At 41.2% G+C, this 26,140-nt stretch overlaps 1 protein-coding gene across 1 annotated transcript; it reads right to left on the minus strand.

Annotated features, from left to right (window-relative positions):
* Positions 1-875: 875 nt before the first annotated feature.
* Positions 876-25,532, minus strand: LOC141014895 (clathrin heavy chain 1-like). The gene is made up of 32 exons (XM_073488838.1): positions 25,245-25,532; positions 23,154-23,361; positions 19,059-19,327; positions 18,589-18,750; positions 18,359-18,472; positions 17,806-17,979; positions 16,538-16,735; positions 15,957-16,157; positions 15,363-15,515; positions 15,053-15,175; positions 14,648-14,785; positions 14,141-14,305; positions 13,805-13,985; positions 13,517-13,680; positions 13,284-13,409; positions 13,012-13,154; positions 12,635-12,869; positions 12,337-12,459; positions 11,984-12,129; positions 11,619-11,802; positions 11,319-11,511; positions 10,988-11,145; positions 10,697-10,861; positions 10,395-10,502; positions 9,808-9,975; positions 9,525-9,674; positions 9,233-9,364; positions 8,920-9,030; positions 8,546-8,716; positions 7,681-7,902; positions 2,600-2,675; positions 876-2,502 (listed from the first exon to the last, which is right to left on the minus strand). The coding sequence occupies exons 1-32, from the start codon at positions 25,284-25,286 to the stop codon at positions 2,372-2,374; spliced, it is 5,034 nt and encodes a 1,677-aa protein (XP_073344939.1). The 5' UTR covers positions 25,287-25,532; the 3' UTR covers positions 876-2,371.
* Positions 25,533-26,140: the final 608 nt, after the last annotated feature.

The following is a 26,140-nucleotide window of genomic DNA, read 5'->3' on the forward strand; positions in this document are numbered from 1 at the left end:
AAAATACATCATACAAGCAGCAACTTTTGCAGCCTTGTCAGTCTGATTGCGAGTTATCACCTTTCTGTCATCACTAACATACTGTTAATAATCAAAGAAGCTCTGAGGCTTTGTTCTATATGTTATAATACAAGATTTAAGCATTGAGCTACAATCAGGCTACATTCATGATTCTGTACAGTCAAACTAACCAAAAACTTCTTATTGATCATCATTATAAAGTTTCAGGGCGTTCCTGTAACCATGGTAACTCCCGGTGCCAGAGGGGAGGGAGAGACGCTGAATGAAGCCGTTTACACAGATACACTGCAGACAAAGTCCAGACTATAGTTGTTATTTCACACATGTAGCACACAACAGGAGACTCTCCGTGTCAGACGAGTTCTCACGTGCTGACTAAACTCAATTGATAACGTAGCAGCGCGACGAGTCCTTGCTAGCTAAGCAGCTAAACTTCAGCGCCGCTCCGGATTGAGATCCCGCCCTGTGTGGGTCACTACACTGTCATTGGTCAGGCGCGCACACGCTGTGAACGATACCATTGGCTGTAGAGTGTGACAATCTGTCAATAAACATCAGCCAACAGTTCTCCTCCGATCTACATTGATCTCACAAGTCGCCTGTTAAGTTTGAATGACGGAAATCCGTCGTAGCGACAGAGAACTTTAATCCATGGTAATATTAAATATGATTCTACAGAACATTTAATTGTTTTATGAGGTTTTGATCACTTGTATGTGCATGTTTTAGTAGTTTATGCTATTCCAGAATGGCTCTGAGTGGAAGCATGTTGCAAACACAAAACAACAAAATAAAGTGACTTTTTGAGATATGACTACTTCCTCTCAGACACACTGACTCGACAGGAGACTTGGTCCAATTTTTAGGTTTTATTTAGGCTAGTATTTCCCTTTCAGTTGAGTCATATTCTTCCACTTATCAATGACAGATCCCCTTTATTACTAATATGCATGACAACAGAAAGGAATTTAACTTATGTTAGGGTTAGGGTGACACTTTACACACACAGCTTAAAGCATGTAAGGAAGTTAAGTACATCAAGGTAAATACAGGCTCTGATTTCAGACCATTCTTGACAAAGAACTGGATGTACTGAGACCTAATTTCTTCATCATAACCATCTAAACACACGACCTACAGGAGTGTTTATGGATCTAATCGAGCTGTCATGAGGACACCAAAGGTTCCACCAGCCTGTCTTCTTCTTGTTCTTGCCGCAAAGCATTAACAAAGGAGGAAACAGGACTGGAAGAGTGGGGTGGAGGAAAGATGGGTGGGGTCTCCATCTAAAAGTTTTCATTTCATCATGTTCACATCTGTACACGCAAGAAAAAAAAAAAAAGTTAATGGTGACCGAGGGGAAACACCACAACACCTGGCATACACGGACCTCAGCACGAGGAGGGTTCAGAGTAAATACACACACACGGTACGGTTAAGGGGTTGAGGGCCCTGGGGTCTGGTAGCCGTGGTCCCGTCCTTGCACATACACAGATACAGTCTCACACAAGCACTGTACACGGCACAAGAGGTCACCTAAATACATGGAGCCGATAAGGGAGAGCTAACATCTAGGAGGGTGGATTGGAGAGCCCAGTACAGGCTGAGAGGGGGGTTAAAATTCTTATTTAGACCAATCAGGTCACACTCGCATACACACACACACAAACACACCCTCATTCATACAGTGACATACGTCTGTATGCATTTAAAACTCCATAAAGCTACACGCCTGTGCAGAATATACTATCATCACTTAGTGTTGCTAGCTATAGCCATTGAAATGGCAATATATGTTCAAATATTATATGTAACCTTTTTTTCCTCAGAATATACAATGATGAAATGCATTATACAGACAAACGAGACAATGTAAGCCGTTCACATGTTCAGTACATCAAAAGTAAGAGCTTCTCTACATTAATTTCTTCACGAGTGCAAAATCCAATGCTCCTCCACCTACTTCAAAGGTTCTTTGCTGAGCTTTAAGCAAGTCCACTTCTGCACAAACCATAAACCAATAAAAAAAACATGACATTAACATAAACACACAAAAAAAATTCTAAATAAGTAGTCATAAATATGGAATGTGAAAAACAAACAAACATGTGGTCCAATTTCTTTTCAAACAATACAAATAAAAGTCCTTCAATGCGGTTGAATGTTTTCTCCTGGAACACGACAACATAATAAAAAAATAGTACTCAAAACCAGAGTGGGCTGTTGCTTGCTTGTGGCCCCTGTTGTGAGTAGAAGACCATGGGAAGCTGGTGAGGAACACAAAGAGAGAAGGACAGATGGAAGGAAGGTGTCGGGTCAAGTCGAGGTGGGGTCGGGGGTTGTTGGGTGTTCACATGCCGTAACCGAAGCTGGGCTGTGGTGGCTGAGCGTAGCCTGGTGCTGCTGTGTAGCCGTAGCCGTAGGGCTGCTGAGGAGGCACGGCCACGTTGGGCCCTGCTGTGAGCATGAGCTGGGGTGTGCCTGTAACACAAACATCAGGATAAGTGGTTAGAAGAGTTAAAGTTAAAATGTTGGAAATTACGGTCACACAATTATCATCTGTGTGTGGTCATTTTACCGTAAACAATGGGTTGAGACTCAGTAGCCTGCTCCTCCTGTTTCCTCAGAGACTCAGAGGCTTCGAGTTTGTCCACCTGTGGAAAACACAACAACAGCGACGTGTCAGACTTCAGTCACACTGCGGCCGATGGGGCTCTTGAAGAGCAAGGGGCTGAGACACCGGGTTTGTAAAAACTGACCTCTGGGTTATTTCACTGGCTGACGGATGGGACCATTCCTGACAGGCGAAGATGAATACAGTCCAGATTTAAATAAAAAAAAATAAAATAAAAAAAACAGGCTGCAGGAGGCAGACCTTGCTAATGTGTTGGAGGCCCTCTAGAAGGCAAAGGGAGTAACTGCATCTAGAGAGCTACTGGCTACTCTATGGAGCTCAGCTACAACAGCCTATTAGATAGACGTCCACTTCTTCGTGGAAAGTATTGGGATTAGGAGGGGAGACAAAGACACACGGCTACTGGGCAATAATGGTCCCACCATCCAGCCACCCAAATCATCTACTCTAACGTGTTGGAAATGTTGGGTATGTAGAGAACCAACCCCTCACCGGTATCAACAGATTCACAGTTTTTTCACCCATTAGTTAGTTTGTCCATCTCTTAGCAGAATGTCAATACTTTCTTCACATGTTGGTGGACAGTGAAGCTGAACAAGACAAAGCTTAAATAGCCTTCGCTCGCATTTCTGTCAGTAACAATCCGAATACATTTTTTAAGGTGCAGCTATCAACCAAACAGAGGTCAAGACTTGATTCTGAAACACTGAGCTGTACAGATACCATGGTCCTAACACAACAAAGTAACACAATACAGTTACTGAGTATAATGTGAGGCTGGAATATGCTTCATGAGATTGTGTGTGTGCAGCCTTTTCTCTGCAGCCTTGTGTGCAACATCCCCAAACACCCTTACGTCGCTCTCGTCTTGGATATTCACGCTAGAAGTGTAGAAATGCTCATTTATAAAGATCCTCTATAGCTTTTTGTAGTCAATGTTGGGGTTACAGGAAGAAATATAAACTGATATCTGAGTGTGTTTATTGGAAAAAGCACATTAAGCAAAAATAAGTTTCAAGTGTAGTGCAAATGATACATTTTGAATATAAGGCTGCATCTAAAAATGATTTTCATTATCAAAGCTTTTAATGGAGTCATCATGTGGTCGATAGAATGTCTGAAAATAATGAAAAATGTCCAACACAATTTTCTACAGCCACAACTAATGTCATCAAAAGGCAGTCCAAACCTAAAGATATTCATCAACTGATAACCAAAGTGGTTGGCAGTTTTATTTTTTCCGTTACTCATCAATGACTTATCAATGATTTTTGTTTGTTTCACCTGTAGTAGAAACTATCAAAAGTGTTATGTCAGTGTGTTTGCAATCCAGAACATTTTGAGAGACATGCCACCGACCTTCACACATGCCCCAATGAAGTCATTGCCTGTTTGTGAACTGCTTAAAAAAAACAGTCCTTGTGAATCAACTTGCTACAACTGCCTGGTGTTTTCTTTGGTGCTTCAGTGTTTGCTAAGCAGCTCAGAGGCAGAAAATGGTGAGGAAAGGACAAAAGAGTGAGCTAATAATTCAAAGAATTAAGCAGCCAGCAACAAGCTTCTGATATTACCTTCAGCTCTGACAGTGTACATTTTAAATACTGATAAAAAATCATTTAAGGACCTCTTATGGTGGTTTTGGGTTCAGTTCTCTACATACTGCCTGGTTTACCACTACAGTCAGTCAGTCTGGTTAAGCAGGCTGTTTCAAGAAAAGACAGGCTTTTGTTTTGTTTCAGAAGAGAAGGGTTGAGAGACATGCTGAAGCGGCAGTTTAGTCATTTTCTTCTTGAAGAGTGCATGAGAAAGAAAGACAGAGCAGCAGAGAGCATAGTGGAGGGAGTGTGAAAGAGGGTGGAGGGGATGGTTTTGTACAGCCAGTTCAAGGTTTCCAGAAGCAGGCACAGCCAACAACGATGTCTCCTAGCCTGGCCTTAGTGCTGCTGATGCTACAGAGGGAGGGGGAGATGCATGCTTGTCGCTCTACATGTAGTTTTTTTCCCCAGAGAACACACCCGAACTACAGATCATCTCTTGTGAACTCAAGCTGTTTGTTGCTTGAAGAGACCACACTTTACAGTAGCAGAGAATACTCAGAGACATACTGCAGAAAAATACCCCCCTCTTGAAATGCATGTACCTAATGTTTATGAGTTTTATCACCCGTGTTCTTCTATAGCGTTGAAATAAATTCAGTAGTACAGACAGACATGGAGAGAAATAATATAAAAGGTCTCTGAAAGAATGGTCACTTCATTAAAATAATGCCTCACTGGCTTTTCTATTAATGGAATTAGGTCTTACACTTAGCTGCAGTCTTTGCTCGTGCACCGCTGTCCAAATACAGACGTAAACAAGCCCTCACCCCTCAACATAAAGATATTATCAATAATCATTCAGATAGGATGTCGTCTCGCAGCAGACTGCAGCTGAGTGGTGTTAAAGACAGTTTAACATTAGAATTGATCTACAAGTCTGTGAGAAAAGGACCTGACCACAGCAGGTGAGGTAGTTATCCAGAGGGGAGCTCTTCACTGCACCCGAGGAGAGCTGATGGGTATGCTGGCTGAAGTGGATGGCTCGGAGATGGGCTGTGATGGGGCACATTTGATAGAGAAAGGGGGACGATCTTGTTGATAGACCCACAAAGATTTATCACTGGACTCTGCAGTTCCCCTCAGCTCTGAGGAGGCTTATAGCATCTTTCAACTTGGTGCTTGGTTCACTCTGCTCTCATAGTGTCATTTTCAGTGAAAAAAGCTCTAGTTGGCCATATCAACTTAAAGGCATAGTATGCAGGACCTGCCAGTTGCTGTTTGTAAAATAGCCAACTAAAGTGATCTGGAGAAAGACAGTTGAGCGTTGAGTCTCATTACCAGGTTGTCAAATACAAATCGATCATACGAATCCCAAATTCGTATGATGGCGAACCACCAACCCAAAGTGTCAGAGCTTGATGGCCTGAAATGAGACTCAACAATCAACTATCTTCTCCCCAGTATGGACACAATTAAGTCCCGCCCACAGCGAGATAAGAAAATCAAAGAAAATACAGGCAGAGGGAGCAGACTGCAAATACATACATTGCCATACACTTGTAATGGGTCATTGTTTGAGTCGATACGTTGTTTTTCTTAGTAAAACCCCCCATAGTAAACCTTAAAAGGTGATAACACGTTGGGGTTGTGTTTACGGTTTGTTTCCTTCTGACAAAAAAAAACTGTTATTGCAGATTTAAGTGAGGCTTTCACACAGTTTAACTGCTGTTCACAAAATTAAAGAATATACAAAAACAAATTATGAAAGTCTATTTAAAAAAGTCATACAATATCTATCGAGCTTCAGTTAGGATCGGAGCTAATGGTTACTAAATCTGGGCCCGTCAGCAAAATGCTTCCTCTTAAACAAAAACAAATCTTACAGTGATCTCATTTGACCTTTTCATTAGGTGAATCTTATCAGTAATTATTAATGTTGATTCAGACGTAATGCCAAGGAGAAATAGAATCTGAAACAGATCGGAAAGAGACATTTTTATGCCTCCTCTTGCATTAAGTTTTGTGCCCATCTAATTCAGAAGAGTTCTTCAGTCACTGTTTTGATCCAGAGCCATCACTGACACCAGCAAACCTAGCAGAGCCCTGAGGGTTGCGAGTGAAGAGCCCCGCTCTGGAGTCTCGTGGGTTGGTAGGTGGTCTAGTGGAAATGTGGAGTTTACAATCAGAAGCAGCAAAGTGACATGGGGGGAGAGGGTTCATGCAGTTTCTGCTAAATTTACTCCTCCAAACTACAGGCTACAGGACAGGGGAGAGGGGTCAAAAAGAATGATTAGAAAATGGATTCGACTTTCACCTTTTCCTTTATCGCATCAACCTGGAAAGGAAATTCAGAGAGGCAACTTAAGGAGGAAAAAAAAAACAAATGGAAGTCTCCCACAATAGAAACTGACAGAGAAGAGAAGAGCAAACAGACGACTTGTCACAAACACAAAAATCCTGAGAGATGCGGGTAATAATGCCACTTTTGATACAAATGCAGACTTGAGATTACTCTGGTACTGTGAATTTTACCTTTGTTGCTTACGACAGGGTAAAATATAAAACACAGATGTTGACTAATAGGGCCTAAAGTAAGTTTACACACTTACACAACAAGGTCAACTATACAATGCTCTGTGTTTAATATAGAATGCTAAGACTTACAAATGATTTCTTGATTCAAATGTTTCAAGAAACCAACTGGTGCGGTTTGACACAACAAGCACCAAGAAGCAGTCAGCTAACAGCTTTTATGACAAACTGAATTATTTTGATGTAGTAAAATCCACCAACTTGGCATTTCAAGTTTGGCAAACAAATGCAACATATTTTACAAATGCTTCACTCAGGTCTGCTGTCTTATGAAAGCAACAGGTGGGCCTGTTCTTTTTTTTTTTTTTGCCATGTAACAGAGATAAATGGCATGACGAGCAACACAGCAGTTATGAATCTTCTCTGGAACACATTTGTATGGAAAAGTAGCTCAAGTGGATGGAAAGCCAAACGAAAAGGAAAACACCAGTGATGACACACGACTGACAGAAGCACAGGAAGATGAGCATGAATGGAGGAAAGAATAGCCAGTACTGTGGTGCTTTGTGTTTAATACTGGGGGGACACTGCCTACAGCCGAATAGTATTTGCAGACACAGTTTGCCATTTGCTGTTTTTAGCGATAGCAATCAGGGGGAAAAGTATTAGATTCAATTGAATATTTAGTTTCTTTCTGTGGTACACCAATCTGAACAGATCAGGTGGGTCTTCACAGGTAGGTGCAGGTTTACAAATACTATTTCACAAGTACCAACACCTAACAGCATCAGAAAACAAAGGTAAATATGTAGGTAGCCTTGCCCATTTACCTTCTAATAACCTTCTTTCACTCTGAATTTGGAAAAGGTATCTATAACATGACTCAACCTTCTCATGAAGCCATCTACCTTATCCTGATACATCACACACACTAGTTACCTCTGGCCAACCCACCTTAGAGAGGTACTCCCTCATGACCTGGATGAAGTATGGCATGGAGAAGTCCATGATGTTGTGTCGCCAGGCCGTCTCGAGCACAACGTCGGGCCGCAGCAGGTCGTAGCAGGTGAATAGGCAGGCTGCAAAACACTCCTTCTTGTCTTCGTTCAGGAACCAAGCCAGGAGCTCCTCCGCCAGCTCGATGTCTTTGGACTCGGACGCATACTGCATGGCATCCTGCGGAGAGGGAAGCGCAATTACAGGTTAATCAGTTGACTTGAACAAGTGACCACATCTGCCATCTTACATTGGTTTCATGGTTGTGAGTTACATGCTGTGAAGAAGTGGAGCAGGTACTGTGGAGCTGTACCGAAGTCTTCTTTAAAATTTTTTTTTTTTTAGCCCAAACTGTTTTGAAGATCTTTTCATCCTTCTTTTAAAGAAAGTGACCCATTGGATTAAATTGAGCACAGAGCACCAAGCAAATGCAGTTACCTAACAAGATCTTATTTTGTAATTACTTGAGTTATTCCAACTGCAATAGTGTGCGACCTGAATTTTGTTTTTGTTATTGTGGTAAGATTAATAACAATAATAGTAATTTATGGTGCTGTTAGATTGTTACTAGAGGGCCCCGTTGAAGGTGGAGTTTAAGCGATTTTGGAGAAAGATAGTTGATTGCCGAGTCTCATTCCACTAGTCATCAAATGGCGATGCTTTGGGTTGGTGGCCAGCGTATCTATTTGACGACTTGGATATGAGATTCAACAATCATCAATCTTTCTTCAGAATAGCTGAACAGACATGAAAAAAAAGAAGTTGCACAGCATTGAAATGCTGATTTAGAATTAGAGTTATTATTTGTTTTAGTGAAATGCACCTTGTACAGCTTGTCCTTCTTGCAGAGCTCAACACTCTGTTTCCAGCGGTTGTTGCCCTTGAAAAGGTAGGCTGCGATCCTCCTAAACTCAATCAACTCGTGCTTCTCCAGACCCTGGGCCAGTGAGATGTTGTCGAAGTTGTCATAGGCATCGATGGAAGTGCGCAGTGCCTAAATAAGAGACAGAGGGGATTATAAGATACAACTGAAAATGCAGCTCTGTGAAAACATTTATCCTGCTTTACTGAACTGCAAAATATTTAGTGCACTGTTCTGGTAACAAATCCAACATGTTTCTGCCTCAACCAGCATAAAGACATTAGAATCATATTATCTGTAATGACATACAATGGATGATATTAAAAATATCTTACCGCATAGTCTTCCTCAATGATGAAGAGGTTGTTGAGTGCCTCATTTACTGACTTATTGTTGTGATTCTGGACAGACCTTAAGTAAGGTTTAACCAGAGGCAGCTGTTTCACCTAAACAAAAACAAACAAACATTCTATCTCTTATTTAACTGCATTGTTTGGGTAGGTCAACATTACACATCATGCTCTGTCATCTACAGTCAAACATGTGAGCCACAAATGTGAGCATTTATTTTCAGATATTTTCAAGATGTTTTATAATTAAATACCACCTAACACTCTGAGAATTGTAAACAAAAGTTGATAGTAGGACCTTGCTGAAGAAGTTGACAGCACGTGTGTGGTCCAGTCTTGGAGAGAGGACGATGAGCAGGTCATTCAGTAACAACGGTTTGAACTCCAGATAAAAGTGGACAGCCTTGTAATACAGCTCCACATTGGCCACCTAGGATGAAAAACACACATTTAGTCAATTGAAAATTTATTTTATCTTCATAATAATGAATCAGTGTTTTCCTTTGGTTTATTACAGTAGAACTTGTAACCAGAATGACAACTAGCATCAATAATAAAGTATAGTTTTTTTTGTTGTTTGTTTTTTTCACCTTGGTGACAATGTCTTTAAACTGGCCCTCCTTCCAGGCATCAGATGGGTGATTCATCATGGTGATGATGGCGTTGTCGTACTCCTCGTACTTGTCATAGAGGAACACTAGCTCCGCCCAGAGGTGAGCCTGCTCTGCTGCCCTGAGAACCTGAAAAAACACACACACATAGCTCATGAACTTATGTGTAAAAAAAAAAAAAAAAATGTTTTAACAGACTATGACTACGTCTTTAAAGCTGAGTGCTTCGTTTGAAGACACTGCTGTGTTTCGCCTCACCCACCTTTGGAATGTTGACACGGGACCAGAAGAGCTCCAGGTGCTCCCTCATCTTCTGGGGTTTGAATTTGGAGTAGAGGATGGCCAACTCAGTGAACATACCCATGTGGGCACGCTCCAGCCCCAGGGCGGCCTCCAGCATGGTGATCAGCTCCTCAAAGTAACCACGGTCCTGGAAGGTATGGAAGAGTAAAATTTAAGAACTTTTCAAGCACCTCCAAACTACTTTAATCTATCAAGTAAACCTAATTTGTTACTAGAAAAATGCAATTGCAAAAAATCATGTACACAGAATTCCCTTACACCGACAGCAATCCATGTATTTTGTCACTTTGTTTATGTTACTAACTTTCATTGTATGTTTTGATCATGAGTTTAATGCTTGCTTATTTCAAAGCCAAGAGAAGACAAACAAATATGATGACAGGATCTTTTCATAGTAAATATATATATATATAAAAAAGAGTTACTTGACTCATTGTATAGATAATACACCGGATCAAATTAAAGTATACTCCCCACTGTTAAAATGAAGCATTCATAGCAAGTCTAACAGGTGAGATTTACACTAGCCCAGGTTGCCTCTGTTACCTGGTAGTAGTTGATGAGTTCCTCCAGTTCATCGGCGTGGACGACAATGTGCAGGCCGCACATCTGGGCAAGGCGGAACTCTTTCCCATCTACACATGCAAAACACACCTGGAACAGAGGAGAATCAAATCAAACAGTGTGTTTAATATAGGTGAGTGGACAGTAAACGTTCAACAGTGACACTGAGGGGAAGCTTGCATGGAAGTGGTAGACAGAGATAAAGTGCTCCATCTGACTCTTTACTCTTCAAAGGACTTTTTCTCAGTACAGAGCACAAAATGAAGCTGTATCATCATCCTCACCTCCTTCCAGGTACGGGTGCTGTTGGCCTTGCGAGCTCCATCCACAGCTGCCTGGTACTCTCCCAGGTGCACCAGAGTGGAGGCCAGGCGGCCAAAGTTGGAAACGTTGTTGTAAAGCAGTTTGGCTGCCTCGTACATCTTGTCATCATAGCAACGGTCACCCACCTGAAGGACAAAAGGACACAAAAGGAAAGCAGGTTCAGCAAAGTAGCAACAGGTGAAAGAGAATTAAGTGGTAACAACTGTGTATGTGAGTGTGCGCTGCATGTCTTCATGCTTCCAAAGACCTACTTGCTGAATGTGAGCATTATTGGGTCCGTTGATGAACTCTTCCAGCTCAGCCAGGCGGTTGGTCTTGGCCAGGGCAAAGATCAACTCTGTTTCAACATAAGACTCGCGGGCCTTCTTACGGGCCATCTGCAGAAACTTCACCAGGTCCTCCCAGTTTCCTGAGCACAACAATCAACTCTGATCAGTTTCCTAAGCTCATCAATCTACTGTATATTTAGCAAAATGCTATTGATAGAAACGATAAATTACAATCAGCATTTACCCCAAATTCTTCAGATCTTAGCACCAATGAAGCTAAAAGAATAAGAATTGAGAATAAAATTAATCTTACCGCTTTGGGCTGCAGCTTGTCCCACCTCCATGTAGGCGGAGGGGTCATCAGCCTTGATGTAAGAGTCAATGGCTTCTTTGACCAGGCCCTTCTGAAGCTGGGCCTTTGCCAGCTGACTCCACACTGGTGGCTCATTGCAACGTTCAGCAAACTCATAAGCTCTGTCCAGGTTACCGATGTGCTCAATCAGAACCTGGACAAAATGAGACGATGTTCAGATCATATTGCATCAAAGTCAATAATGCGATTCTAGTAGCCATTATAAACAGGGATTCTTTAGTCGATGAATAATCCACTGACCTGCACAGCAGAGGTGTTGACATCAAATTTCCTAAAAATAGCAAAGGCCTCCTCAAACAGCTCATTGCTGATGGCAATGTTTGCAATGTCTGGGGCGTCGTAGTTGTCCAGACGGTTGATGTACTCCATAACACGTGTTCGATCAGCTTTAATGGCTGTCAGGATGAGCAGATTCTGGAGGTTTCTGAGAAAACACAACAACAAAGGACAGTCTCAGTAAGTGTCTTAACTTCTACATGGCTAAAAAAAAGCAGAAAACAGCTTTTCCTTACAAATGTCTTACATGTTGTGGAGACATTCAAATGCATATTTTTCAATCACAGCCAAACACATATGACATGTACGGGTAACATCAAGTCTCTCACCTGTGCTCGCTAAAGACAGAGTTATCCAGGACAATCTTCTCCAGAAGCTCAATGAGCTCATTGGGAAGGTCGGCGGTCATGAAGGCCTTGACTGTGACAGACACCTCCTCAGGATCCTGGGTCTCAGACAAGGCTGTCTGGACAACCTGCAGCAGAGAGGGACAACAGACTTGATGCACTACAGCTGATGTTTTGAGTAAAAACTAAAAGATTCAAATGATTAAATGTATCCAACATGAACGCTAACTTTGTGTTATAGAACAAGTCTGTACTGCAGGTGCCTTTGCATCAATAATCTAAATAAAATAGTTAATGATGCATAATTTAGTTTCAGAGAAGCTAAGAGGTCAGACCTGGTCGATGAGTGGTCTTCTGTAATTGTTGGTCTCCAGCAGCACGCTCGCCCACAGCTCGGGGTTCTTGCGCCGCACAAGGTAGCGGGACAGACTCTTAAACAGTGAGTTCTCATTGCAAACCTAAGGAGTAAAAACAAATATGGCTAACATGAGAGCCAATAACAGACCTCAGATATCATGAAAATAATATATGCACATCAGAACAACTGAAACAGGAAACATCAATAAACAAAGAGAGCTGCACAGCGTCAATGTTTTTGCCTTCAGTGCAAGTATGACTTCAGTATTAACTCACATGAATCAGTTCCTGGTCACACTGTCCTCTTTCATAGGCCACACAGGCCAGGTGGGGGTCTCTTTTCTCACAGTATTTGCCCACGACACGACTGTCGTAGTAGGGGTTCTCCCTCAAGAAGCGCTCTGGGTTGTTGTTGCTGTCGATGTAGATCTTGGCCAGGGCATTGTGGGTAGCAGGTTCCTCACAACCTTCATGAATACGAGCCTCCAGCCAAGGCAGCAGCAACTTCAATCTGCGGAAAGACAAATGGTATGGATTACACAGCACAAGGTTTAGAGAGAAAAACAACTGCTGACTCATGACTCTCCAAGACTTGGCTGCGAAAGGTTGATTCCACTGTTGCAATGCACTTTGTTTAATCTCTCTCTTCTTACCGGTTTCTTTTCTCCACTTCAGCCACCAGTTCATCTGTGGAGAACTGCCCTCTGACCACCATGATCAGATTCTTAATCACATCCTCCGCACAATCCACATCCAGTAACCCTCCAATGACTACTGGCAGACGGCTCGGGTTCACCTGGAATATATGATGATAAGGTTACAACAAACACAAATATGCACAATAATAGTTTTATTGGAAGTGGGGTGAAGCAGTCCAGAGTTTACAAGCTTAACTCTTCCTATCAGTGAGAATGTAGTGATTTACCTTCTGCACATAGATCTCAATATATTTCTGCAGGCTGTTGCGGTACAGGTACAGGACCAGATCGTGGACAAAATCAAAGCGGTCACACACAATGATCAAAGGCAGCTGGTCAGTCAGCTTGGCTTCCTGTAGAGAAAAATATACACATTTTTGCATAATAGATAAATTAGAGGCAATAAGGTTAGATTATTTTATAGTGAAAAGTTTATTCTGTACTGGTCCAGGTTTCTGACCTTAAGGAAGTTCTTCACACGTTCAGGGTCGTAGCAGTTACTCTCACGGCAGATTCTCTCCACCTCTTTGATCTGGCCTGTCTTGCATGCAGCCTGGATATATTTAAAGTGGACCTCTGGATCCTGGCTGAAGTTCACAATGGATCCCAAGAAGTAGAACAAACCTGAAAGACAAAAAAGTCAAAATCAACAGGAGAACTAACGGCAGATATCTTTGAAAACTTGCTCCTTTCTAAAGCTGAACAGGACAAGAGAGATTGTTTGGCATTCAGTATATTCCCAGCTTACCCTCAAAGCTCTTGAACGACTCAAAAAGTTCAGTGAGAGACTGAGTACTGAGCTGCTCGTGGTACTTGGAGGCGACCTGGACGCAGATCTGAAGGTTCTGGCGGATGTTTGCAGACAGCATGGCCCTCAGACACTCCAGGGAGTCCTCCACTGACAAGGAGCCGAAGAAATTCACCAACCACTGCAGAGACAAACAAAAATAAGACACATATAGCAATCACAAACCGATAAATTAAAATACATTCATGTTTTTACAATGAGAAATGCATAGAAAACAGGATAACAGTCACATTTTTAATCATTTTTTGTTAGTGTTAGCATTTTCTGTGTTCGTACCTCTGGGTTGAGAAGGTGTGTATGCACCACAGCGCGCTTTATGTCATACAGGTCAGTATAATGTTCCAGCGCCCTCTGCAGGAGACCAGCCTTCTCACACAGCTGTGCCACATGAGCACGATCATAGTGGGTGAACATCTGGTTGCCCAGGATGGCATCTGCAACCTACAAAACATGACACAGGAACAAAAACATTTCAACATTGTTTGAAGCTTTGTTAACAGGAAACCTTGCAACAGGAGCAACTGGAAATAAAAAAAAAATGGTGAGAAGAAACACACTGAAATGACTTTGAAGAAGAAAGAAACCCCTAAACATTAGTAAGCATTACTTAAAAAATTAAGGAAATAAAAGTATAAATCTGATATGATTTAATGTCTTGATGAAAGCTGCAAATGATTAAAGCTATGGAAAACTTCCAATCATGAATTTGTAAATGATCAAGAAGAAACAGAGACTGCTAAATAAACTATGGCATTCCATTTCTAGATCAGGTCATTGATGTACCTGCGGAGCGTGGACCAAATTCATTTCCAGCAGGCGCGTCTGCAGTGGTCCTTCCATGGGTCTGTTGTTTTTCAGGGCATCTAGTAGGAAGGATGTGCACTGCTGGATCAGGTTGTACTCCATGAACACATCAACAATCTGGAGACACAAAAGAAAGAAATGATCATAGATGTTATACTCCTCCTAGAAAAACAGCATGTTTGGTTGTCTTTCTTATTAATTAACAGCTTCAAGAATGTATTGCTTGGTTATTGGGTGTAGGACAGTAGCCAATGAATAATTCTGCTTCTGAATCGGCAATTTTCCAGTCACGAGGTCACTCTTCTAACTTGATAATACGTTATTTTTTGCCAATCTGACATGTAGTTTCCTATTATGGTATTAATACATGGTAATATATGGTACCTGTGTAATGTCAGCAAGTGGCTCTTCATCCTGAACCAGCATCTGGGAGAACTGAAGGCCCTGCTCTGGACTGATCCGCATCACGTTCCTTAGCAAGAAGATCCAGTCTGGAGTGTAGCCGACCTACAGGGACAACAGAACTTTAAGCATAATATCCCTGCATCTGAGGTGTGCCACAGCTACGATGGAACCATATAAAATAAATAAATGCAAAGATCAAAACATTATAAAATATGCTGATAGTATTTCACTCAGTAATCTTATATAATATAAGGTAATCTTGGAGTAACAGTCAGGTATTGTCACAAACCTTCTTGGCATACAGGACAATCTTCTGGAACTGTCCGGTCTCTGCAAAGCACTGAATAACCTTATTGGGGACGTTGGCTCTGAGGTAGACACTGAGGGCAAGAGTAGGGTCTACAGACTTCACCAAGTCTCCAAGCTCCTCAGAGCACTCCAGCTGCAAACACACACACACACACACACACACACACACACACACACACACACACACACACACACATACACAAAAAGAAGTTCATTGAAAAACCAATCTAGGGTTTAAAATTTTATTTTTTTATTTTTATTTTAATTTATATTTATATTTATATTTATTTTATTTTATTTTATTTATCCTATTTTATTTTATTTTATTTTAATTGTATTCTATTGTATTTTGTTCTATTCCTATCTTTATTTTCTATTTTTAGCTAAGAGTTTATTGTGAACTGTATGCTGCTGGAAATTCAATTTCCCTGAGGGAGTCATCCAAGTCTAAGTCTAAGTCTAAGTCTAAAAGAGACAAGTCCAGAACAAAGCAAGAAAATGAAACATAACACTTAAACTTCTTTAAGGATAAGATAAAGATTGTCCACTATGAAATGAACTGCTAGAAACACACCTTGTCCTCTTTCAACCATTTTTCTAGCAGCTGCTTGCGGCCCTGCTGGAGGACAGGCCTGCACAGCTCCAGAGACTCGAACTTGTTAAGTTGGCCTTGGTCCAGCAAGATGCCAAAGTATTGGAGCAAGGGGGACGTCTGGCCTGGTTGGGCTGGCACACTCTGGAATCGACGGATGGTGTCTGGGGTCCGCAGGATACCCTGGAGAAGAAAGATGGATGATAGACACACTAATTAAGTTACAGTGGGAAGAATCTGGTTAAGAAAAGTCACCTTTGAGCACAGTGGTAACATTAGGCGAACATTAATGAGTATAGTTAATTTAGATTTATGTCTCTATTTAGAAAATTCTCAGACCGTCGCAGACACAGAAATGTCTATCTGTTTAATTGCTTTTGAACTATTTTGGTATGCAAATCCAAATCTGTTTTACATATACAACACCTCTGGGTGTTTACTGTCACCCTAAGCTACAGAAATCTGATTAGTCTTAGGAGTCTGAGCTCGTATTAATTAGAACTGTGAGTAATGTCATGTTGTTTGACCCCGCTCTGAGTGTACGGTGGCCACACTGACAGTACCTTGGGTGCGTTGGCCGCCACCTTGGCAGCTTCTGAGTAATTCCCCGCTGCAAATAGGGTGTTGAACTTGCGGGCAAACAGCTCCTCCGCACCGGCCAGGTTGTTGCGGACAGCCATGCGGAGAGCCAAGTCTGGGTTCTGGAGCACATTGGTGATGTAGGGAATAATGTTTTCCTCCTCCACGCACACTGACAAAACCTGGAAAAACACATTTGCATGCTTCATTATCTGCACACAACAGAAGATACCTCATAGACAGGGCTTATTCCCAAGGTTAAAACAAACTCACATTTTATGTATTTATTTTTTTATGTATTTAAAAAGAAAACAAATGAACAAACACTACAACATATTAACATATTTAATGATATGAATGCCCACAAGGAGTCATTCTCAATCTAGAGGACCTAAAGTAATTCATCCTGGTTTGAGCACCACATATGCTGCTTCGTGAGAACATAGTCCATTGTCGCGTGTAGTGTTACATTTAGCGCATGTGAGTGTGTGCAACACACTGAGCTGTCTATGGTAGATCTGCAGGTGCGGGCCAAGAGCAATAACAGGATTAGATTGTGTACCCTGCCTGGCCAAGATTAGCCCGCCTGCTGTGACTGTCACATGCTGCCTGACACTAAAGATGCTGTTACAGGCTGTTATTTTCAGAGATTTCTTTAGTCAAGGTCATACCACGACACCCAAGGACCCACGCTGATATACAAAAGGGCTGACATACCACGGGGAAAGTGAATCACCAACCAATGTCATCAACAGCAGTCTAGTGTGCAAACACACACCAAGTCTCTAACTGGCACAGATTTAGGAATTATCACTATAGCTTTACAGTACATGTGTGTGCACAGCCAGCTTACATACTCTTTATTCAAAGCTTTTTTAAAAAAAACAATTTGTATTTTACAAATGTATGTAATTTTTGTATTGTAAGAGGTTGATTAAGGTCAACATTGGGGAGATCTGTCCACCATTTCAAACCTCCAGCAACCACTAACATCACAAATCAAACATGACAGATAATTAGGCAACGTAGTTTTGGCTGTCAACTTGCATAAAAGCCAAGAGGAAAAATGTACAGTGAGCCTGGCTGTTGCACAGACAATTATTAAGCATCTGATTCAGTGTTGTAGCTAATCATTCAATGCTTATGCCAGTTAACATCGTCATCATATCACTGAAAGGGAAATACATAACATTCATTTAAACACAAATTACAGATATCAGATATATGTGGGGCCAGAGTGTGCATTGAGTACCTGTCCTTTCCTGTTGACACCAATGATGCCAGCAGTAGGTTCATGGGGCGCTGTGACAAAAATGGTCTCCCCGCTGATCCTGTTCATGTAGATACAAGTTCCAGTCTCCAGGTCGTACAGGTGGATGTAGCCATATTTGGTGATGAGAAAGACAACATCTTGCTTGGAGCTGATCTGCATGTACAGAAAGAGAAATCTGGTTAGAGAATGTAAACGATGAATACATCGTGATCATGATAAAGATGCCCCTCTGCAAAACATTAGGTGAGTATTAAATATTAAATATATTCCAGGTCTCAGTGAGATGTCACATGCTGAGGGAGAGTACAGAATGGCTTGCTGCAATTTCTACATATAAACATATTAAACCAGCTTCATATTACAGCCACCCCAAGTCTAGGCAAAGCTTGTTTTGGTTAATACTCCTTTAAAAATCTTAAAGGCAGTGATGACGTATGAACAGTGGAGAGTATAGTTTCCCATCAGAGGAGGAGGGAATCTTGTTTGCTGAACAAACAGGCCCCACATGCCTCCTCTTGAGTAGTTTTTGTACCTGCATGGCCACAGGGAAGTCATTCTGGGCTTCTGGAGGAAAGAAAACATCCACAGCTTTCTTTGGAAACGGCTGGTTCCCAGTCGGTGGAGTCCCCACTTCAATGATATGCAGCTAGAAGCAAAAAGACATTGAGACAAAAAGAACAAAGTCAGATTACAAGGATCTCTGGCAAGTATTTTGAATGCAATAAATTCAGCCTGAGACTTTGCAGTGCTAGTAAATCTTACTTTTCCTCCGGCCTGTCCTCGCACAGCAAAGCAGAACAGAGTTGACTCTTCAGTGTTGCCCTCCATCTTGAACTGTGCAAAGCCAGCGGCGTGCCCCTCAATGGGCTGCGACACCTTCCTGTCCACTGAGTACAGCTGCATTGCTCCAACAACACGGTTTTGCTGAAAAGGAGAGAAAGTCCATGAGTTAGGCCAAGTTAGGCGATTTATAGTTAAGATTTGTATTGTTTTATTGATTCTTTTACACCTCTGCTTTCAGTACCACTGAGAGCGCCGAAATCTACCGTTTCATTACATAAACATAATCTGCATTATCTAATGCAAATATATCTTCATATCCCAGCCGCTGAAGCATTTTATATTACAGCTTATGAAACAAAAGGTTTTAGTAAATGTGCTGACAATATTTTTCTCAAAAGGATCAGGTTTAGTCAGGCTGAAGCAATGGTTCAGCAACACAGTGTATTTACCTGTGCTGAAATGCCAATTAGCAGTAACCATTTCTGTTTAGCGTCAGTGCGGTAGTTGATGATCTGGCATCCTGCCAGGCTGGAGTGACGGTCGAACACTTTGATTGGCTGAGAGTCACCCTCCATGCTCCAATGGTAGACTGCGTTGTCTGTGACCAGGGCAACAGTGTTGAGGGAGATCCACTTCCAGAAGGTCACGTCATCTGTCATTGTGTGAGCCTTCATCTTGCTCTTCATCTCAATGTTGAAGATCTGCAGGGTCTTTGCAGCTGCAAACATTAAGAACAAAGGTTAACATACAGGGACACAGATAAATGTTGTGACCCCCCCCCACCCCCCCACAAAACATTTGAATTATTTCAGTAAACAAAATATCAGTCTAGTGACTAGAGCTACCACACACAACCCACAGCAGACTTTGGGAGTAAACATACCATTTGGGCATACCAAACTTCAACCACTGGAGAAACGTTGGGAGTCAGGGGTTCGGTTTGAGTACACCAAAGGACCATACAAAAAGCCAGTGCCAGTGTCAAAACAAGAGGCAAGAACAACAAAAGGGCAACCACTTAGGTGGTGGATCTGCATTCAGTTAGGTCTGATGCTATTAAATTGTTAGTGAGAAACCCATTCAGTTGAGGCTGAATAGGCAAACCTCTTGTGATTACGTGAACTGAAAATTTGAAGCCATCTTAAAACAGGTTTTTCAATTGAAAAGCTCAAACTAGACCGTGTTCAGACTGACATAGCACTGCATCACAAAATGCATCCCCCTCATTCATTTGAGGACACTGTGTTGACACAGTGAGGTAGGGTGACAAAAAAGTTAATCGTGGATTAACTTTTTTCGTCATAATGAGAGGCACTGTGCTGGATAAATACACGGGGATGCAGATTCCTGGTGGATTCATTTGCAATTTGAACAGGGTGTCACTACCTTGTGATTATTGTCACTGCTATTAAAATGATTGTCACTGTGCAGTGTGTCTGATTAGCCTTTAATCTTGTAGGTCTATTACTCAAACTACACTTCCTGGATCCAGTTTCATCATCTTGACTGCACTTGTAAAAAGACACCCGCATCAATGAAGCTCCATGTGTTTTTGACACAGTGCTATTTTAGGTCTGGACACTCGATCAGAGACATACACTGCTACTACTACTACTACTTCCACTACATTCTCTGTGCCTCTAAACTGGATCAACAATGGCTTTTTACATTGTTTTGGTAAAATGGTTCAATTCCCTACTGATCTTTTGAACCCCTTAATCAAATCAATTAGGAACCAATATCTGCAGAAAAACATGGTGCCCTGTGCAGTCAAAATGAGGCTTTGATGGCCTGTGTCCAGCCCTCCACCCCCACCATCTACTAGAGAAATGAAACTCCAGGCACGTTGCTAGAGCTCTTAAGGGATTCACATTGAAATTTAATCCTAAAATGAGGGATGTGGGAATTTGGGTTGGGTCTGAATGCAGATTAGCAAAAGAAGACCACAAAGCACACAAACAGATGTGATGATGGGAAAGATGCTGGACGGATGCACTCACACCCATTTTTTTTCTTTCTCCAGTTCAGTCTCAGTGGAGGAAAGACACTACAATTCTTTGGGCCAAGGACATTTATTTCAGATTCAATCCTGAGAAACCCTTAACCGGACTAAATCCTATAATTACCTGTTAATACAACAAGTGAGTGATGAGGATGCCTCACAATCAGAATTGTGAGGTAAAGTGAAATTTCAGAACAAATGGTTCAGTAACATTGTGTGTATAGTACATTGAAAAATACACTGCTTAAATAAAATACAGTGAGAGGAAGTGAAGTGAAATTCTGTATTTAGTCTAGAACACAACAACTGCAAATTGGTATGAACAAACTCCTGCAGCAATGCAGAGTTTGTTTTTTAATCAGCTTCCTGAAAGTAATGTCAGTTTTTAAGAATAAAGCTAGCAGCATAGTTCAAGCACAGGCAGAGAGGAGGCCCCACATTTGGATTTGACCTCTACAATGTCCTGGGCCCAGCCAATCAAGACTGTCCCTGTGCATTCAGCAGCACATTCATTTCATCTATGAGACTGTCGTCACCAGTTAATCCATGATCATCATCTTTCTCAGAAACACGTCAACTCTAGTTGTATACATGATAGTACTAAACTAGAGAATTATATTGCAGAAAATAAAAACCAAACAAAGTTTCAGCTCAGTTTCACTCTTTTGTTCACCCACTCACTCTCCTTGTCTAAGTGGAAGCTGGAATAGACTCTGCGAAGGCAAACTATTAAGATGAGCATCTCAGCCTTTTCTTTGATTTATAAATTATGTATAATTTTTTGTTTATTTACTTACTATGAGTTTCTGTGACTGTCCCTGTGTCATTTGTCTGTGCTCTGCTACTGTACATGCCACGATGTCTTCTTTGAGAGTACCACTAGGGGTACTTCAGTGGGAAATATTCTAATTTTACATATTTACATATTTCTACATAATTACTTTGTGGCTAAACCCTGCACATATAACCTAAACTATATCACAACTCTTGCACTGTCAACTTCCAGCCCAAGGTGAGACTAGTATATACTTGAACAAAACAGAGAAACAATTATCATCTACAAACAAGCATGAATGTAGTGGCCTCTGTTGGCTGACATTATACAGTACATAAATATTAAGAATAATTGATTTTTTAACATTACAGGCCAGTGGCACCCAATTCTCCAGAGAATAAGGACTTCTTCATACAATCTGTCAACAAGACAGCCAGTGCATAATGGCCTAAATGTCACTGCTTACTTGATTTAGCCTTTCTTTAAACGACCATATCATTTTTTTCTGCATGTTTTAGCCCTTTTACAACATACATATGTACTATACATTACTACCAACCATTTTCCAAGACACAGAATACTTTTCAACATTTCTGAATATTCTCATGATTTTCAGTTAATGCCAGGGTTTGTCATTGAATTTAAAAATTCAATTCATATAACAATTTCTCCTAAAAGACAATTTTCTGGCGGAGACGTGGAGTCTGTGTTATGTTATATGGATGTCTTCAGTTTGTGACTAACAGCTTAAAACTGACATAACAGGATTTATTTCTTAAGTGAAGAGATTTATGTCTTTACCTCCTTTTCACACTGCCTGTGTTTGTGAGACAACTTTGAGGGGTCACCACCAAGTGAATGTATTCATTCAACTAAATTCCCACCATAGACAAACACTCTGTGAGATGTGATTACCACACAACAATAACGTTAGACAAAAACACATGTGGGCAGGATGTTTATTGTAATTAATTACCTTTCTGAAGCTATTTTTAAGCCTTTATATGCTTATTTTCATACTGTACTGAAGTTAATTGAAAGCATAAGTGCATTTAAAATTCTCAAGTACAGTAAGTTTCAGAAAATGGTCAGCTGTAATATAAAATATATGTACAGTGTAGCAAATGGGACAAACACACACACACAAAAACAAAGAAAAAAACGATACAGTCCTTTAAGATACCCTCTTAATTTTGCTATGCCCTGCTTGTGTTATCATTATAAATTCAAGCATTCATTAAAATTACTATCAGTACTGTGCAAACATTTCAAGACAGTGCATACAGGATTACACTTTGACAACTCATGATATGTAAAATTCAACTCACCGTCTGCAAACATAAGAAAGCAGTAGGAAATGAAAAAGAGCAAAAACAAGCAAAATAGACAAAGCATTCATGACAGCATGACATTTTACCACTGATACTACAGCTACGTTTCCTACAATATCAATGTCTTTTACATTTAAACTTGTCACACTACACTTCAATTACTCAACCTTTTTCGACAAACAGAAATGGGGTGGTCTACATATGAACATCAAAATGAAAAGCAGACTGTGACAGCTATGTAACTGACAACACAAACGAAATTTACACAAATGACCCAATGTTTTAGAAAAGAACAATAGCATGGTGTGTGACCGGCCAAAATTTAATTGTTTACTTTTTAGTCTATGTGCTTCCAGAAAGCTAGAGCTCTCCTCTCTAGGTGGCACATAAAGCTATGTGCTAAAAGCACTAGAGATGCATTTTAACTAGAGCTTACCTTTGAGGGCAATAACTTTGCTGGCAGGGTTCATGATGGCGCTGTCTGCAGAGATTGGCCTGCGGATGGGATTGTTGGGGTCTGCCATGTCAATGATGACAACCTGGGCCTGCTCACCCACTTTCTCCCTTATACAGATGAACTTGTCCGACTCCATGGTTAGAGTGCTGAATCCAATGTTGGCTGGGTTGATGCCCAGGTTCTGGAGCTGAGATATGAACACATGACATGTTTTAGGAGGAGCCCATGGCCTACACCGTTTACTACTCAAGTGTCAAGGATGATACAGTAAAGTACAAGATTTATTTTCATGGATGCACAATATGGATTCTTTTCAGCCGATACCGGAAATTACCTGGATCTCATGGCAAATACTAAATTATAATACGATTAATAACGAATAAGATTTTCATTTAAAAAGGCATTCATACCCTGTAATTTATGCACACCTGAGGGTCAGAAAGACTAAGGTGTAGTGAGCAAAAATGGATGATTTAATACTACACGGCTCTAATAACATTTGTGGTGTAAAAAAAAAGTCAAATCTTTCAAAAATAGTGCCGCAAAAATAGTGTGTCAAGCGCATCAGTGGTGCGCTGCATCTATATATATATTGTTCATCCCGACTTCTTTCCATTGTGGTCCAATAAAACAACTAATCATCGCTCTTATTCCACATCCATAACATCATCACAACTACAATATTGACCTTTGAGATACACGGAGACTCTGTTGTTTTAAGTAGCATATACAGCATTGAGTTGTAGTTGTACAGCACCATCCTTCAAGGGTTTGCATCCTTGTTATGGACTCCAGTGTTTTAGGCACAACTAATAACTGTATTGCATTATGTGGACAGGTGTTTCTATTATTTTGTCCCAATAATACCCAATTTATATCAATGAGTAGGTCAGATAACAGAAAGTCCTGTTTCTGCAGCTCCAGCCTCCAACATGATTTTAAAAAAGCACACCTCAACATCTCTCTAAAACACTTTCAACAAACACTGACTTTACATTATTATATGGTATTATTATACAATAAAAAGGCGGGATTTATTGCATGATTGTTGTATTAGGCTGCATCGTTTCAGCTAGTTGGACTTAAAAACCTTTCACAAAAGGTCATCCAAGGTGCATGGTTGTACTATGAAAAGTGCCTCTAGTGGAGTTCAGTGTTGAATGTCAGGTTTTCGTGCGAACACCGAGCACATGTAATAATCCCACAGTTGGAGGAGATGTGCTGGTGGAGCTTGAATTTGACTGAACCGTCTCTAATCCGTCTCCAGGTGTGATGACGGACAGTATGTGTACGAGAGAGAAAAATGTCGTCATTTTTGACAGGCTGGGTGGACCAGCTGATTCACCCCGGACAGCTGGATAAGGAGGTGACATTCACCGATAGGAACCCCTCCAGAATAACCTCAGGAGTCTCACTTCTGTTGTAAAAATGCCCTGTCGTGACATAACCTTGTTCTGTGACGCGAGATGGCACAGGATCTAGTCAGACTGCAGCTGACCACGGTTTCGCAGCTACTAGCTAGCTTTAATACATCACTGACACATCATTACCAGGGGATCCGTGTGAAAATAATATTATGGCTGCATCAAAACAGCCATCCTAGCGATAAACTTTGATGACAGCCAGGTAGACGACTGAATGTCTTACGAAGCTACGATTAAGATGACGTGATTCCCACATCCCTCACGACACAAGCTGTAACGGTTAGCTAGCTAACGTAATAGATATCAGCTAATCTAAACGAAGCCGTGCATGTGTCAATAATGCAAGAAGTTGTCAGCAAAAGTGTTTAAAATCAACTAGTATGACCCGTGTTCATCAATGACAGCTAACGTCGGCTAACATTGAGTCGACTAGGCAACAGCATCAGTGCAATGAATGAGAGATGCTAGCCCGAAAAGCTAGTTGTTAGCTGCTGGCTAAACGGGGGAGGGGAGGTCATTCATTTGCTGCGGGTATTGACGTTCACCGTTAGCTCAGCTAGCAAGCTGTCAAACGACCGTTACGCCGGGAAATAAACACATAACGGGAGTGTAGGTGTTTATTGAGCTATTAGGTTTGCCCACATACCTGCAGGTGCTCCTGGAAGCGGATAGGTAGGATTTGAGCCATGGTGGTTTCCTTGAGCTTCTCCGGAGTCCTGAAATTCTAGCCGTACAGCTAGCTAGCTAGGCAGTAGCACCGCGCTAGCTACGACCTCCTCACTCTATGTGTAGGTCGGAGCCAGTCAGTGAAAACGAAAAACACGATAAAAGGTGATACGCAGTGTTGCTAATCGTGTTTCCGAAATCTGGTATCAGTAGAAGTGTTGAATATGTCCCCCTTCTGTGAGTGCTTTCTGCACTGCATCGATGGATAGCAGTGGCTACGGCTGATCTTCTGTCCAAAATCCGCAATGGCGGCGGAAACGGCTCAGAGCCTTCCCAATCCGGAAGCATCCAGGGAGCTCTGGAAGGACACTGGCTCCGACCCTGTGTTTAGGATGGGTACAAGCAACTTTATTTTTATTTGTTTCAATTCTAGCGAAATGTTACAAGTTGTCTGAATTTCTGTTGTTAGTCATTTCAGTTTGTAGTCCATTTTCTATAAGAAACATCTCATAATTCGCCCTCGTACGTCAGTTCCGTATCAAATCACTTAACTACATGTTGTATACCAGTAACAGCAGGTGTCATTACCCATCACAGGAAATATCATGCATACCAGCAAATAAATGTAAGAAAACCACTGCATTAGATGGTCTTAACTTGATGGTCCACTTAATCTGTCTGCACATCTTTATTGAAACAAGAATTCAGTCATGAACCACATACATATCATCTAAAAAGGGGCAAATCAACAAAGTTAAAAATGTTTGTTTTCAATGTATTTATTTTTTCTATAACTGTTGTTCTACTGTACAGATGAGTTTGGATTTCAGCATAAGGAAGTTTGTGCATCACAGCCCCATAGTTCATCAGAAGTCT

Source organism: Pagrus major, chromosome 2, assembly GCF_040436345.1.
Source record: "Pagrus major chromosome 2, Pma_NU_1.0".
Classification (NCBI taxonomy): Eukaryota; Metazoa; Chordata; class Actinopteri; order Spariformes; family Sparidae; genus Pagrus; species Pagrus major.

Bases quoted from the DNA above. Each gene is read 5' to 3' on its own strand.
- LOC141014895 (XM_073488838.1), bottom strand. From the start codon at position 25,286: ATGGCTCAAATCCTACCTATCCGCTTCCAGGAGCACCTGCAG. The intron at 15,176-15,362 runs GTTTGTGACAAT...TTGTCCCTGTAG, and splicing joins TTGTCCTGTATGCCAAGAAG to GTCGGCTACACTCCAGACTG. The intron at 10,503-10,696 runs GTGAGGATGATG...CCTCTGTTCCAG, and splicing joins GCACCCGTACCTGGAAGGAG to GTGTGTTTTGCATGTGTAGA.